Here is a 17587-nt window from a genome sequence, read left to right as displayed (position 1 = left end):
GCGTAATTTCTTCATGTGCTTCACATGAAAAATTATATTAATTGATGCATATCTAGAGTGTCTTTTCAAGCTTTTACCAAATTATGTTTTGCAATGTTCTACGGCCACGTTTAGGATCTTCAAACCGAATCACACCTCAAAGAGGTTCCCAACAGTGTACGCAACCATGGTGGAAGATTTGGAAACCATCACCATCACCATTATTCCAGAGTACGTAACTCAAGCCATAATGGCTTATTTTATGATGCAAGACTGGCCCTTATTTAGCTACTTTCAGTGCACTTAATTGTCAGTCTTTCTAGCGCTGACCATGCAATTTTTGCTGGGCCTACAAGCTCAAATGGTAGTAACCAAACACATCATAAAAACATATGTAGATTAATCTTGTACAGAGACAGGACCAGCACAATAAATGTCTAAGAAAACCCTGAAACTTAGACTCTAACTGCTGTTGGAGAATAATCTGGCTGACCCACAGAGGAAGACTTTGAAGCCTCCGTAATGATTGGTGCCTCTTCCAAACAGCTATGAGTGTCATCGCTGATCATCCCAATTGTCATCTTTTCCACCTCTTCTTGGGTATATATATGGATCTTGGTCACCACATCACAAAACTCACTGCAGCCATAGGAAACATGAGAACTATTTTATGATTTGACAATAGATAGCTTACATAGAATAGAATACAAGAGACACATATTGAAACAGGTGATGTGATCATTGATAACTGATTAAAAGGTGGAAAAAAGCAGCTTTTTTTAAAGTGTTGATTTGAGTCCTGGAAAAGAATACTCACTGCCATGGATCATCCCCCACAACCATTATGTCATTCTCACTATCAGTGTAGAGGATCCTCCATCCATTATCAGGATCTTTTAGAAGGCCTTCCATGCCAAATAGTCTCTCTAGTTCACTCAGCAGATCATTGTAGCTGCTCAGTCTTGAAAGATCAATAGCTCTTCCAACTAAGCTGCCTTGCTTGTGAACCTTCATTTAGTGTATGTTATATACGTGGGTAAAACTTGACAGAAAAAGGTATATCATAACACAATTTTGTTATCATCATCCCTCACCTTTGTGCAGCTCCTTTTAGCAGAGTTCTGTAAATTTTGTGCAGTGGTTTCCCCAGACAAAGAAAACCCGAATAGTTTGCAGGCATTTACTTTTCCCTGGACGTTATTCTCATTAGGAACCCCCATATTTGCAGCCCCTAATGCAGCAGCAGCAGAAAGATTGTCCTGCAGCTTATGCTCATTTGGGAGTTCTGGTCTTCTAACTTCATTTACAATGATTCCTGCCTGAGTGGATGGTGGTTTATTAAATGGGACACTCTCTCTTTGGAAAGTGGTGGATTTTGAGCCAAAGAAACTAGCTTGACCAGCTTGGTGAATGTCCCCATAAGGGAACAATGTAGGTTGAAAATTGGGTTTGGTTGCTTGGTGGAGATTGAAACCCAGATTGGGCATTCCCCAAGCACCAAGATTCAAATCAACCTTTCCTGTCAGGGATTTCAATGGACATATTTCTTGACCTTGCAAGACCCTCGGAAACCTGTTAGTTTCCACAAAGCCTGCATAACTGAAAGGGTGAACACCACTAAGCTCAGAAGAGGTAACCTTTCTTACTTCAGCTGATCCAAGATTTGGATGACTCGGAGAACTCATCTCAAAACCTAGCGGCTTGGTTACCGTGTCACATCCGTAGTAGAGTGACATAAAACCAGCATTTTCTTGACCTTGCAAGACCTTAGGTGATCTTACAGACTCCTCAAATCCCACCAACCCACTGCCTCGTGCTGCAGAATGAAACAAAGAAGAGGATGATTAGAATAGGATATATCAAGTTAACATATAACAAGCATTTCAGACTTAGTCTTGTTCAGATAAGTTTTTCTATAAATACTTGTGGAATCAGGAAATAAGAAGGTAAAATGAACCAAATATCTTCATAAGCTAAAACCAATAACTTATGTGCTTAACTTTTGTAAAAGTTCTTTTTCATTTAACTTCTTCTCTAAGAGCTAATGAAAAAAACTCAATACATTTTATTTATGTTCTTTTCCTATGAATACTTATAGGGAAGTTTATCCAAACAAAATCACATTATAATTTAGTGTTAAGGACTAATACCAGTGATGAGTTGACTAGGTGAGGCAACCTGTAGACCTGTCCGCAGTTTCTTCAGTCTTGGGGAAGACTGAATGCTCAAGGGGGGCAGAGGAGCAGAAGGATCAATCTCCCATGGAGATATTCGGTCTTGATGATTAGTCTCAATATCTTCATCCCATCTGACCTGTTGAATGTCACAACAAGCTTACATTAATGAAGAGATTTTCATATGTTCATTCACTCAATTAATGTATCTTAGCTTTGTCTGTGGTTTGTTAATACAACCTTCATAATAGTTCGATGTGATGATATGTAAAACAATTTAAGAGTTAGACGCCAAAACTGTGCAAGCAAACAGTATGTAGAAATGTTGGGAAAATAGGATCAGATTTCTCTGAGATTCACCAAGTGGCTTCACAATAATTAAGTTTGATGCTAAGAATACTTAAAAGCTCAATGATAGTATAAATAATTCTATTTTATTAAAATCATCCATCACAAATATGTACTTAATATTTCTTATCCTTGATTCTTCATGTATTTTTGAAAAACTGCAAACTGCAATCTGAAGAGATAAAACATGGATTTTCAAGTGCCTTGTTAATGAAAAAAAAAAAAAGGTTACTAGAACATATGCTCATTGCAAAGTTGGGAAAACATAGGGAAACAAAAGGGTCCAGTGAAGCAAAATCGAAATGTACCATCAAGCACCTCCATTTTGATTTTGGCCATCTGTAAGGATCCAAATCACTAGTTGCAATCAATGTGCCACTATTACACCTGAAAGATTGGAAGTTGATACTGTCACACGCAAAAACCATTTTGAAGGAAGACATGAGACTAAATATTTATAATTATGTTGTTGTAGCTCACCTTCTTTCTTGAGATTCATCCATTTCGAGTCTCATTTTGAATCTTGCCCCAATGCTCACTGGATTCTTGATGCTTTTGACATATCTTTGATATGGAACAACAAAGTCTGCATGACTTGCCCTGTATTATATCAAATTCAAACACACAATTTATTGCAAGAGCCACAGAGCAATCAAGAGTTAGCATTATTAGAGTGTCTCATAATCAAAATCTAAGGAAAAAATATTTGCAGTGAAAAATTCATACATCTTACAAAGCAAATACATGAACGATCAGTATTAGTACCTTGGACTGTAGAAAACATGAAACTTGCTTTTGGTGGATACTGCATTTGCCACGGAAGAAAGGACATTGGGGTAGCAGTTCTGGCTACCAATAACTGATTCAGGAAGATCATTTCTAGGTCGAACAGCTCTTCTGATTCCCAACCTAAGTTCACCATTTTCACCCCTACAAAATCATTCATAAGCACTTGCCAGTGAGGAAAACGACAGGTAGACTTTTCTTTCTCATAAACTGGATAGTTAGAACTTAGAACATTTAGTAAGAGTTATCTGGCTTTCAAAGATTATTATTATTATCATTGATTTTTCATGTTTTCAAAGTTTGGTAAACTTTAGATTCATGATTCTCATGAACAAAGGCCATCAGTTTTGGCACTACACAGTACCATGGAGGTCCACAATATTAGTAATGCACATTAAAAAACTACCTATTAGTTATCCAATTAAAAAAGGGAAAATTAATAAAATCCATACTTTTTTTGGCATTTGATGATTACCTTCTACTAAATTATTGGAGGACCATTATTAATAATTAATAATTGAAGGTGAGACTTTTAGGTGCAGCAAGAGATTTTAAGCCACAACATCACACATACTGTTTTAGGAATAGCTAACTTTCTCAGTACACATGATACATTGATAGATATATTACCTTAGAAAGAGCACTGCATCACCAGAAACAAGATTCTTTTGGCTTACAAAAATACTCCAGCCAGTAGTGAGTAGATGCCGCCTTGGCTGACCTGACATATTACCACATCGAATTTTTGTACCAATTAGTGTCTGTTTGGTTTAGATCTAAGTATTTTGAACAGTTGAGCATGATTTAAATGTATGTCCAAGTTAATTTTAGCCACAAATTTTATATGGAAGTGTTCTACAGTGTCATAAATTGATTCTCAAAGTAAATCAAATGTGGCCTCATTAGTCAATATACGAAGTCACATATTCACACTCCACCCCTAGTTTTTCAAATTACATTACCTCGGTAAATGTGACGAAACTTCCACTCCACACCATGCAGGTCTTTGGCAACAAGCTCTTGTGAAGGCCTCTGCTGCTTATAATCCTGCAAAAGAATAGTTCACCAACTTAATCAAGGATATACAATCAAATTTATGCACTCTAATAGAATCTTTGTTATCTAAATTTTGCAAGAGTTCAGATGCATAAAAAGTGTATTTTAACTTATGTAAGAAGTTTGATTAATTTTACTTTTCATTTATTTTTTGTAAGTGTTAATGCTTAATATTGTGCTGTGAAAGATGCCACACCAAAGGAGGAAAACAGTCTTCAGCAGCTCTACGAGGAACAGAGAAGCCCCCATGTGTGCTGGTATCCGAGGCAGTTAGTGTTTTGCAGAACATGTGAGGGGTTGATTTAGTTGGTGATCTTTCATCTCCCTCTTCTTCTGCTCCAAATTCCTCAAGTTCTTTGCCCTCTGAATTCATTCCTTCCAACTGAAAAGAATCCAGTGTATTCAGAACTACTTGATGTGAATTTCTAACATTTTAAGCTCAGAGACAAATGTTCCTTGTTCTAATTAAGCAATGAAAGAAGCTAAAAAATTTACTAGTTCCCCCTGAAGAAGCACCAAATTTCAACCCTTACAAGTTAGAAACACACCAAAACATAAACAACTACAAATGAAAACCAACCTCGGGCTGAGGAAGCAAAGTAACCTGTGTATAAACCTCATCATTCTCCTTGTTGGCCTGTTCCGCGAAGTAACAATTTAGCAAAACAAAATGAACAATAGAGGCAATGCAAGGGGCAAGTAAATGGCAACATGTGAAAATGAAATTGAGTAAACAACCAAAGTGAATCTAAGAGGAGAATTCAGCACTCACAAGTAGCTGGACATTGACAACCCTGCAAAAGATCTGTGGCTGAAGATCATAAGAGGGAATCTCCATTGGTGTGAAAGGAGAGAAAGAGGCAACCTGTTCTAAGTGACCTTGTGGAAAATAGACCACCACATTTCCTTTCTTGGGAAGAGAAGTGAGAGGGCCAGCACAAGCATGCCAAAGCTCAAGGTAAGAAGAGGACACACGAGCTGAAGAGGAACTAGAAGATGAAGAAGTGGAAGAGGACCAGCAAGTAACACCAGCATCTTTCTCACATTCCCTGTCACAGAATGCATTCTTCTCAACCTCAGTGACTTCATGGTTCAGATCAAATTCCATGAACACCTGGTGGTGTAGGCTCTTGAGAGACTAAAATGGAAGCCAAAAGTAGAAAGAAGCAACAAGCAAAACACCCCAGCAGAAAAATTCAGAGCTTGAAGGGAGGGAAAGAGTGTGTGAGCAAGTGGAATTGAAAAAAGGAAACCCCAGAAAGTGGATAGCATAAATAGCAGGGAAAGGAGGTTAATTTATGAGAAAGAATTCATATTTAGGAGGGGGCAAAAGAAGGGGAGAGTGGAAGTGGATGAACAGAAAAGAACAAGAAAGTCATGTTGAGAAGGGTGTACCCAGACAGGATTTAAAGATAAGAAAAGAAGGAAGAGAGAAGAATATTAAATAATAACAAGAAATTCAACGTATGATTCCACCCCCATTTGCAGGTACTCAGAAGAGGGAGCAGAAGGAGCAGACATAGACAATTGCATAGGAAGCACATAAACAAAAGGCAAGAAAAGCCAATGTGGTAGTGGCTTTTGGATTTAGACTGTTAAGAGTCATAGAGATAGAGAGATAAAGAGAGAAAAGAGAGAAAGAGAGGGATAGAGAGAGAGATTGTGTATGTGTGTGTTGGGTGGGGGGACAGGCTTAAGACAGTACAGAACCCACACTCCCCCACACTCACTCCTCTTTGCTTTGCCTTAGCTTTTCTTCATTTTTTATCTTCTTTATTCATAATTTCTTTCACTGTGCTTGTGGGGATCATTGATTGAGGCCCTCCCCCTAGACAACATAAGTTAATGTACAAGATAAATAAACAAACAATCATTAACAAGGTTTCTTTCTCTCTCTCACTCTCTTTTTATCTCCAAAAAGAGACAATTCCAAGAAAAACACAATCTGACAACTCAACACACAATATGGGTTAATGAGTTTCTGAGTTTCAAGGTATATATCATGATTAACAGTAACAGAAATACCAAGGTAAATAAATATATATACTTACCATTAGGTCTATATAATAATGGTTTTTCAGTTGATTTGATATGATTTGGAGGCGTGTAACACGAATATCCGACAAATAGAGATATAGCTACAGGGTTTCATTAATAAAAGGAAAGTGAGAGGGTTATGTTGTGTCTCTCTTTGGAACTGTAAAAAATGCAGTTTTTCTTAAATTAGTTGTCAAAGTACTCGCAACTTTTCTTTCCACTACTTTACAACCCATCTCAATTCTTCACTCTTTCCTTCTCACAAACTCAGACAAAAACCTTAACTCATCACTGCCTCTTCATAATTTCACAACCACCTCTGTAATCTATTTGTTTCAAGCAAACCTAAAAATATGAGATTACTTTTAGTTTTAGTTTAGTTGTATGTTTTCTCTTCAACTGATTATGAAATGAACCCTTTTTTTCTGTCGATTGTTTCCTCTGGTTTTTGCTTTCTCACATTGTTTTCAAACATGTCTATTTTCTACTAATCTAAAATACAGAAAAGGACAGTCTTTTTAAGAAAAGATGCATTTTTTTAAAAAATCAAATCTCAAATTTTATATTTTATACTTAAATTCTTTCTTGGGTACTATAACAACTAAATATTTTTTTATGTAATTAAATATAACTTATGATCTGAGAAAAATGAACCGCTATTGACGAGTAGTATAAAGGAATTTAAAGAAAAGTATTCAACATAATCAGTTAACTTAAAAAGATTTAAATTTCAGTGAAATTACAAAGGCTCGAAATAATTTGGCTCCTTTAAGAAATTATTTACATGCTTTATGCCATAAATTTATGATTAAAAAAAATATTTTTTAGGTTTCTTTATCTGGTCTTGTCCAAAAACATTGATTAGATTTCAAAAATACAAAATTAAAATTTAATTCTATTGTCAAACTATTTTTTTTTCAAGTTTGACCATGAGTTAAACTACTTTGACCATGGCTTTATCTCGATCTCACCCTTTATTGAATGTTTGCTCCCCACTTGTATAATTAAACCATGTTCATAGGATAAATATATAAATAAATTCCAATTTCCAAAATATTATTTAATGTTTCCATTTAAAAATAATCTTTTATACTTTTAGAATTATATGGAATAAATATAATTAAGAGTAATATATGTAAAATTAGTTAATTTTGTTTATATTTAAGTCTAGAGGAGGTAAAATAATTTAGCATACTTCAATTGGTTCATATAATCAATTTCTACAACTTTTTTAAAATAAACAATTTAGTGTTTAAATATTTTTGGTAGTTTTAATTTTTTGGAGAAACCGTACTATTACTATTAATTTACTAAATGTGTTATACTTCTTCGGTACCATGTTACCTAGGACAGTTCTAAATACTATTGCTAACCGTCATAACACTATTTCGAAAAGAAAAAAATAAATTATATATATATATATATATCAAAATTAATCATTTTAAGAAAATAAAAGTAAATTTAATAATATTATAAGAATAAAATCTTATAATGTTATATCATTTAAAAAAACTAAGTTTATCTTTAATTATGAGGTTTTATGAAAATATTTTTATCAGTGTGGATTTGTATGTGATATCTACAACAATATATAAAAAATATTTTTTCTTTCGTGTTCGCATTTCAAAATATTAATTTTATTTTTTAAAATATAATTATTTATTAAATTTTTGAAAATTGACTTTTATAAGTTTTTTATAAAACTGTTTATCTGTGTTTCTTCTCTTCTTCTTTATTTATCAACGGTTATTCTTTCATCTTTTTTGATATATTTCATTTTATTTTCAATTTTACAAGTTTTTTATAAAATTGTCTATCTCTGCTTCTTCTCTTCTTCTTCATTTATCAACTGTTATTCTCTCATATTTTCTTATATATTTCACTTTATTTTTAATAAATATAATTTTATTTTATATATTAACTTAATAACATTATAATATCATCATCTACTAATATAATATCATATATATTTAAAAAATACATAACGTCTGTGTTTACCCTAATTTTATATAATAATAATAATAATAATAATAATAATAATAATAATAATACGTGGAACATTAAAAGTTCATTTACGCCACAATGTATTCATAATCAAACTGATAGTATATATGAATATTATGGAATAATTGTTCCGTAAATGTTGCAGTTTGGCTCCCAGCACTTTTGTTTTACACAGAGAACAATAAAGTTTGAATTTAAAAAGTGTAGGTATAAACTATCTAAATTTTTTATTACTAGGTTTTAACACCCTTTGTGTATCATTGTCTACCTTCAAATGATTGATCACATGAACCATAACCTTAAATTAATATTCTTTCGTGTGTTAATCATTGACTTCATTGTATCAATCTACATTTACAAGTATACAATATTCCCTTTTATTCCATCGTGCTTTCTTGCTTAAAAATAATATAATAAAATTAACGATAGATAAAACCTATCTAAACTTTTATTCATAAATCAAAATTATTGACAATGATGACCAGAAGTTTGTCGATAAAAGACTTTTAGTAAATATTAATAATTATTGATGTTTATCAGTATCCATTTGTAGTGATCTATTAGTAACTTTCGATAGATTTTGAATATCGATAAATCTTGTGATTTTTTTTTCTTTTTTCTTTTTTTCTTTACCTCCTCTCCTTTTTTTTTCTTCTTCTTCATTTCCAATTAATTTATAAGATATATTTAGTCGGTTTTTATAAAATATTTAACATCCATTTTATCAAAAAAAATTTAAAAATTTGATAATTTACAACTATGAAAAGATGAACATATATAATTTCCATCTTTATCGCACAAATAAGCATACTACTATGTTGTGGATACGTTTAAAAAGAAACTCTCTTCTTAATATATTAAGAAACCAAGAGAAGTTTTTTTTTCTTTTCTTTTTACCACATAAAATTCGAGATTGATCCATTTGCAATGGCTATTGAGGAAATTATTGCATTGTTAATGTTGAGTGAAACATGGTTAAAGAAAAGATACGCATATACATTGATGATATATGTGTACAAATGGATAGAAAACAAATGGACATTGACATAACCTAAAGTTTTGTCTAAAGCCACACAAGTTTTTACTTCCCAAAAAAAAAGAATCATGCAATTTTCAGAAGAAGCTGGTTTGGTCCACATCAAAAGTGGGGATATGCATGCAGATTGAACGAAAACTCAGGGAGTGGAAATCATTTTTCTCTTTTGGTGTGCAAATATGAAACCTAAAAAAAAAAACCATTTTGTTTTCTTGCTTTTCAAACTCCACCCGACAACAAGTATATATCTCACTCTTTGTTTAAAAATGTGAGTTATCGGTATTGTTCACTTTGAAATGTAGTACAGTTTAAATTATAGTTTGGTTTAATTAGTTGGATGATGTCCACTTTCATTCAGATGTGTCAGTTTGGTACCCGTTTTTAAATATTTGTCAATCTAGTTCAACTTTTGAAAAAGTATTTTAATCAGGTCCCTTTTAGACAAAAATTACTAAAGTCGTTAACTTAATTCATAACTTTTACCACTAAATTTTAATATAAATATCAATTTGTAAATCATTTTAAATATCAATACATTTAACGATATTATTCAGAAGTTGGGACTTAATTGACATTTTGTTAAAAGCGGATACCAAACTGACACATTTAGATGAAAGTGGGTACCATCCGATTAATTAAATCATTATAATTTTGTTCTTAAAAGATATTTTGAAGGGTAGAGAGTGAAAAAAAATATTTAAAATATATTTGACATCGATTTCTAAGTAATGTGAAATTTAATATTTGTACTGAAACAGTATATATGTTAACTTTCAATGACTTTTTATCATTAATGTGTACATTTGCGTGTCATTGTTATAATCTTTGAAATCTAAGTCAACATTACTTAAAAAGATGAAATTTTCGATGATTTTGAGAATTATATTTGGAAAATGATTACATGTTTAACATTTATCTTTAAACTATTTAAGTTTTTATTTGGAACAATATGATAGCTTTACACATTAATTAAAGCGCACGCACAATATTTTTTTTAAATGTGTCAATGCATGATAGCACGACATATTATATTTCAAGTCAAAGTCAGACTTTTAATTATTAAAAGTGGTGTGAAATGTTCAAGTTTAAGGAATCTTTTGCATGTGGATATGTTGAGCATTTAAGTAACATTCTTTTACTTTAAAAACCCTCTTTTGTATTCAAATCCACTTTGTAATTTCTTTACTAAAGAAAAAACAGTTATAATATCTATCATTATAACTTCCAATTATATTGTTGTTTTCTTAAAAAAAAAAAAAACAGAAAAGAGTTTTCACAGTTCCTTGCTAGTGTGCCTTCTAGAAAATAAAAAAATTAAATACAATGCTTAATTCATTATTTAGTTGTACTTTATTTGTCTATATATGCTATAAGAATGGTATTTTCTTTTTTCAGAAAAAAATTATGTGTATAAACCCCCTTTTTAAGTTGTCTTCCCTCTTATTCTGTGAAATCGATACTGATAACTTTTGTTTAAAAAATAAATATTTTTTTCTTGTATTAAAATAAATTGATTTTATAAATTTTTAAAATAATTATTTTAGTCTTAAATATCTCAAAAAAAATTGTTTATATAATTAAAAATTACAATTTTTTACGTTATATAATATTTTAATTTTGTAAGGGTACCTCAACTAACCTAATAAAAATTTATTTTCTTTCAAAATATTCACTTTGACAACATGTTTAACTAACCTTGTGTTTGGATGGAGCATTTCAACAATGCTTAGAAATTGAAATATTTTACATTTGAATTGCTTGCAATTAAATTTCCTTCACTTTTTAAATAACTTGTTTGGATAAAGAAATTAAAATACCTTACATTTCAATTTCTTGTTTGGAAAAAACAATTGAATTTCATGTGAGATAAAATTTAATTTTTACAATATTTATTTTAGGCTTAATTATGTTTTAGTTCATGATAAATTTGGAAACGGGTTCGACGACCCAGATGGACCAAGATGACCCACCCGACTACCCAACCGAATTGGTCTGACCCGACGCCCCAAATGGGTCGGGCTGGCCAGAAAACCCAGACAAGCCTGACGGCCCATACCTGCCGGTCATGCCTGTCAAGTTCATCAACCTTTTGGTTCGTCTGGGTCGTTGGGCCAGCTCGACACATCTTAGTTGTCAGGCCCGCCCACCCAGACGGTGTGGGTTGTCAAGCTTGACGGACCTAATTGAGTTGTCAAGATTGCCCGACCCATATGTGTCATCGGGTCACCCGGTCTGTCTAGGTCATTGGGCCCGCCCGACCCGTCTGGGTTGTTGGGCCTACTCGACCCGTTTGTGTCGTCAAGTCGGTTCGATCCGTTTAGATCGTATGGGCAGCCCAACCTGTCATGGTTGTGAGGTTGAGTGAGAAAAATTTCAAATTCCAACTTTTTTTAGGGTATTTGAATTTCTTCTAATTTAGCTAATTGAAATACTTCAAAAAAATGCATGCATTTTAAATGCTTTTTAATTTCTCTAACCAAACAAAACATTTCATTACAAAGAATTTTAAATTCTTCAAATAAATGAATCACCCTCTTGAATTGCCTCGTCCAAACACACACTAAGGTTTTTAATAAAACCATCCTCAACCAATTTGACTCACTTGTGATCTTTTACATATATCTAAACCATGCAATTTACTTCACTCAAGTCTAGTTAAATGAATACAATTTAAAGCATCCAAGTAATGCATTTTATTATAGTTCAAGCCTTATTATAATCTCATTTTCAATAAAAAAAAATCATATCTTTACCAACATATCTCTCACATTACAAACCATTTAGAGATTTACACACAAATTATACAAATTCATCATGTTTGTCACTTCAACAATTCGGTGTCATTCATTCCTAACAAGTAATGTTTATCAGGAACATTATTGTTTATATTTCAAGCATAGAATTATTATAACAAATCTCTCGAAAAATAGTATATTATGTATATCAAAACTCAAACCACTTTGGATATTCTTAATCATATATATTAAATTTGTCACATACATCATTAATGTTAAAATGTTATTGCACTTTTTTTTTTAAGAAAGTATATTTTAAGTCTATCTCTATAAAACATAATTTGCACTTATATCTCGAATGATAATAATACGCTACAAGAAAATACTTGATTAGTAACCAATTATAATGACCAAAAGTTGTTAGTCACTATAGTGACCGATTTAGATATCAATTTAAAAAATAAAAAATTATTGGTTATTAAAATAGTTACTATTATAAATAAAAAAATTATAATTGGTCATTAAATTGGTCATTAATTAATTAGAAACTGATTTAGAAATTAAGTCATTTTGGTAGCTAATTTTTAGTGATCAATTTTTGTTGGTAGCCAAAATCATGGTAATAATCAGTAATTTTTTAGTGACTAATTATAATTTTTTACTTTATAAATTAATATTTAAATTGGTCACTATAGTAACTAACATTTTTTAGTCACTAAAATTGGTTACTAATCCAGATTTTTTTATAATGACATAATTATTTGATATTATATCCCAATGGTTTTATTTGATTTTATGCAAAACACTTTAAAATTATAATTTCAAAAAATAACGTATTGATCAGGTGGAATTATCATTTTAAAGAAGAAAAGAAAAAGGTTAGTATTTAAGAAAATGAAGTGAATGGAATTAAAGGGTAAAAAGCTAAAAACTTGTTTGAAGAATAAAGAAAAAAGTGATGGTAGTAAAATAAATAAAATGAGAAGATGCATAATTAGAAAGTGATGGTAATGATTGTTGTTGGTTTCACGAAAATTAAGGATTTGTAAAGATGGGGTGGTGCACGTGGGAACAGAGAGGAAGTGAAGCAGTAAAATCCCCCGTGGTTTTCTCTCAACTCTTTTTGGTTTTTATAAAGAAAGAAAGAAAGAAACCAAACCACAATAACCTAACCTAACCTAACCTAAGATTGTGCTACAGACACTGACATCTTTGTTTTCCACAGTACCATCACTGTTCCTATCCTCATATAATATAATACTCCATCACTTTATTAAAGTCATGCTTTCATGCCATGCCATGTCATGCCATCCATCATCCATCCTTTGTCTCTCTGTCCCTTATCTTCATGCACACAACACAAACCTCACTCACATCTTAGGTTGAAATCAAATTTAAAATATATTTTAAAATTTTAAAATTTTAACAAATTGTAATATATTGCTTGAATACCATTATCTATTTTATTTATCTAATATAGCTAAAAAAATGAGGTAACAGAAAAAAAAAAAGATATATTGATGGATTGGATAGGATGTTGGAGAGGCTAATGATGGTCACTTTTTTCCAGTCACTCACTGCACTGCAATACACACACAAGGAACAACCATAATAATAATGATAAATAATTAATAATTAATAATAAATTATCTTGTTTCTCTTTCTCTGTAATGAATGGACAATGTCTCCTCCATTGATTTTGTCTTTTGCTTCTCAATGAGCAGCTTTTTCCATCTTTCTTTTTTAGTCTTATTAACCGCCCGCATTCATCGTACCCCTCATCATATGTCCATGTCTTCCCACACTCTTTTTTATGTTTATGTCTCAAAGGACCACTGTTACTTCAATTCTCACACTCTCTCTTCTTATTCCCAATTTAATTCAACAATTCAATTTTTATTTTTATTTTTTAACAAATATATTTATAATCCACTTTCAAACATCAAGAATATATTAATAAATATGAGTCTTTTTAAAAAAAAAAAAAATGAAGGGTGGACAATGGTGAGTAGATGGTGCATTAGTGTGTGTCTATAAGGATGGTATGGTATGAAAAGGTGACCTAGGGTTGCTTAGTTCCAAAAAGCAAAGGTTTTTTTGTGGGTCCTTAACAGGGGACAAAGGGTATCCCATGATCACTGACCTGCGATTGGGGCATCACCTACACCTACAACCAAGTGCTTTTGAAAATAAAAAATATTTATTAAACATAAATTAAAAAATAAATAAAAAGTCTTCCTAGTCATTCATTATCTTTTTTTTTTCGATATTAAATACTGGTTTCAGGAGGCATAATTATAGATCAAAGATTTTAGTTGAGCTTTAGATTTGTTTTCAGATCTTTCATTATCACTGAATCCTGATAAGGTTATCTTAATCAGACCAACCGGACCTACTAATCTTCTCTTTCTAATCTCACCTCTTGCATTAAAATACTCCTAAATCCTTCTATCAGATTCTCGAATTAACCCTAAGTACATTTGTTAATACTAAGTAATTGTACATTATCAGTATAAAATAGATTTATAGACTTGTCTTTTAAAAAAAATTAAAATGAATAAAAATAATAAAGTTAAATATTATATAAAAAGTTTCATAAATAAATTTTATATTTTGAGATTTTGTGTCAATATTTTTCTCTTCTACTAATTGCATTTTTCATATATTTCATCAGATTTAATGACTTTTCTCCATCTCTTTCTCTCCTTCTTCCATGTTCTGGAACAAATCAGAGTTGGAACAAATTTTTGGTTTGTGAGATTATATTGCAGCATGAAACTTTTTGGCCAATGATGATTAAACACAAAAACACCCCAACAAGAAGACAAAAGAATATTTTTGGGATCTGAGAATAAGTAGAATTGAAATTAGGACTAAAATGTAAAGTGTACTTATAGTTGAGAATAAGAATCAAATAACCTTCTTATGATAATACTTATAAATATTGTATATTGTAGGCTGATCCTTCATTATATCTAATTTGGTTTTCAATATAAATGGGTGATTCTGAAAGGTTGATGATAAATTAATCATGAGACCTATAATATCCACCACTATTATGCCTAAAAGTCTAACCACATGCACTTGTCTAATTACATCTAGAGAATTTATGTACAAATTATATACTAGTAAATAAATTAATAGAGTAAAAATAAATGTTAAAAAAGTAAATACATGTTTTTAAAGTTGCACACAGAAAAAATAAAGGTTTAACATTGATATGTCTCTGATTTATCTATTTATTTTTTTCAAAAGAAATTATTCATTGAAAATACTGGATGGAAAGGCACTTATAAAATAAAAGCACAATATAACAAAATATGCTAAAAAAAGTGTATTGTCTAACAAAAAAAACCTCCACAGAGATATTAAATAATAATACTTATGATCTATATATATATATATATATAGAGAGAGAGAAAAAATAACTATTTTTATACAAAAAATTATGATAACCACTTTAATTAAACAATTATGTAACTATAATGATTATAATAATTATATAGTTGTTGTTATTATTTAATTAGTTTAATTGAAAATCTTATCTCATAATTTTTTTTATCATAACTTGGGTTAATAATTTATTTTTTAATTTGGTGAATAAAAATTTCAAGTGTTTAATTTGTTAAGGAAGTTGTAGAAGTTTTTGTTACATATATATTTCGTGAGAATATTTTGACAAAGGTTTTTGAGATTTAACAAATGAAAAATTAAATGAATTTTGTTTATAAAATATGTTTGATAAAGTGTTGATTTATTTTTATATGTCTAGTCATATTATATTGAATTGGACTCTAAACTATCGTGTTATGTGAACTTTTGTTCTTTGAAACTCAGTTTTAATATGAACTTTTGTTCTTTGAAACTCAGTTTTAACATTGATAACCATTATAATTATTAATGAAGTTTATCGATAGCCAGTGACGGAGCTCTTTAGGAGCTGGCGGCCACGACCCCCGAATTTTTTTTCAATTTTTTTAAATTATTTGTTTAAATTTTTTTAAATTATGTATATTATTAAAATTTTTAAATTATGTCTATCTTTTTAAATTAGGTAATAATATATTAAAAAATTAATAAAAGTTAAGTTAGATATTTTTTTTAAAGTATAATATTTAATGTTAATAAATAGTAAAATATAAAATTAAATATAATAAAAAAAATTATTAAGATAATTTTCATTTTCTCTTTTTATTGTTTACTAAGTTTTTTATATGTTGTACTTATCTCTTATTTTTATCTAACTTTTTGTTACTGAAGAAAAAAAAAACAAGTTAAACAGAAACTCATTATTTTTATCCTCATTTTTAATCTTTTCTTCCATTTTAAAAAAAAAAAAAAAGATAACTTTATCTTGTCTAACTTGGTAATGAAATACCTGTTTAATATTTAGTACTAATTTTTATCTTATGACATTTTGTATATTATTTATTTTTTATGAATATAGAAAAGTAAGTAATGTATTATGTGATTTTTTATAGACAATTTTTAAGTAAATTTGATTATCATAATTTTTTATAGTAGTTATGTCTCTTAATGTTTGATTAGATTATGATAAAGAGAAAGTTAATATTAAATTTGTTTTTTAAATAGGTATATTGATGAAAAATAAAAGAATAAATTCATTTTTTTAAATTGATAAAAGAAAAGTGAAGATCAAAACAGGACAATATCGTTACTCATTGCATAACAATGAAATGGAATGCTTGTGATGACTTTTGAATCGATACGTGCATATTAGTAAAAGGAAAAATGAATATTTTGTAGATAATATAGTTATTTATATTGGAAAAAAAATAGCTGAAAAATGTACTTATAATTGGATTATTTGATAAGTTCTAGAATATGAAAAAATGATGGATAATCTTTAGATATGTGAAATTTCTTTTATAGTTATAGTTATACTAAATTATATATTCATTTTATTGAATTAGTAGCAGTAATATTAAATATATAAATTTTAAGTATATTATTTTGGCTCCCCCATAAATTTTGATCAAGATCCGCCACTGTCGATAGAAATAAAATCATTGGTACATACATGAATTTTAAAATTTAAATTATCAACAAATATTTTTTTACATAATTAATCTATCGATAAGACTCGTCAGTAAATTAGAATTTGTATCACCAATGAATATTTTCATTGGAAATGTATTCGACGATCCATTTCGTCAATAAATTTTGTTAGTAAGTTGTGATTCCTATTATCGATGAATTGTTTGAAAGATATATTTTTTGCCAAGTCTAATGAAATTAATATGTATATTAATAGAAAATGAGTGAGAATGAAAAAAATAAAAGAAATAGAGAAGGAGAAGAAGGAGAATTAGGAAGTGAAGGAGGAGGAAGAGGCAACTTATCACGACCAAAGTTGAAAGAGAAGGAGGAGGAGGAGGAGGATGACGAAGAAGAAGAAAAAAAGGAAAAAG

At 30.1% G+C, this 17587-nt stretch overlaps 1 protein-coding gene across 1 annotated transcript; it reads right to left on the bottom strand.

Annotated features, from left to right (window-relative positions):
- Positions 1 to 170: 170 nt before the first annotated feature.
- Positions 171 to 6083, bottom strand: LOC114169890 (auxin response factor 4). The gene is made up of 12 exons (XM_028055269.1): positions 5116 to 6083; positions 4924 to 4980; positions 4540 to 4725; positions 4250 to 4334; positions 3918 to 4008; positions 3267 to 3431; positions 2982 to 3101; positions 2810 to 2888; positions 2130 to 2292; positions 1074 to 1795; positions 797 to 987; positions 171 to 618 (listed from the first exon to the last, which is right to left on the bottom strand). The coding sequence occupies exons 1-12, from the start codon at positions 5449 to 5451 to the stop codon at positions 435 to 437; spliced, it is 2379 nt and encodes a 792-aa protein (XP_027911070.1). The 5' UTR covers positions 5452 to 6083; the 3' UTR covers positions 171 to 434.
- Positions 6084 to 17587: the final 11504 nt, after the last annotated feature.

This window comes from Vigna unguiculata, chromosome 11, assembly GCF_004118075.2.
Source record: "Vigna unguiculata cultivar IT97K-499-35 chromosome 11, ASM411807v1, whole genome shotgun sequence".
Taxonomy (NCBI): domain Eukaryota; kingdom Viridiplantae; phylum Streptophyta; class Magnoliopsida; order Fabales; family Fabaceae; genus Vigna; species Vigna unguiculata.
Note: the sequence above shows the minus strand (reverse complement) of the source record. Positions and strands in the feature narration are given on the sequence as shown.

Bases quoted from the DNA above. Each gene is read 5' to 3' on its own strand.
- LOC114169890 (XM_028055269.1), bottom strand. From the start codon at position 5,451: ATGGAATTTGATCTGAACCATGAAGTCACTGAGGTTGAGAAGAATGCA. The intron at 3,432-3,917 runs GTAATATATCTA...ATGATTTTGTAG, and splicing joins GATGCAGTGCTCTTTCTAAG to GGGTGAAAATGGTGAACTTA. The intron at 619-796 runs GTGAGTATTCTT...CTATGGCTGCAG, and splicing joins GTGGGGGATGATCCATGGCA to TGAGTTTTGTGATGTGGTGA.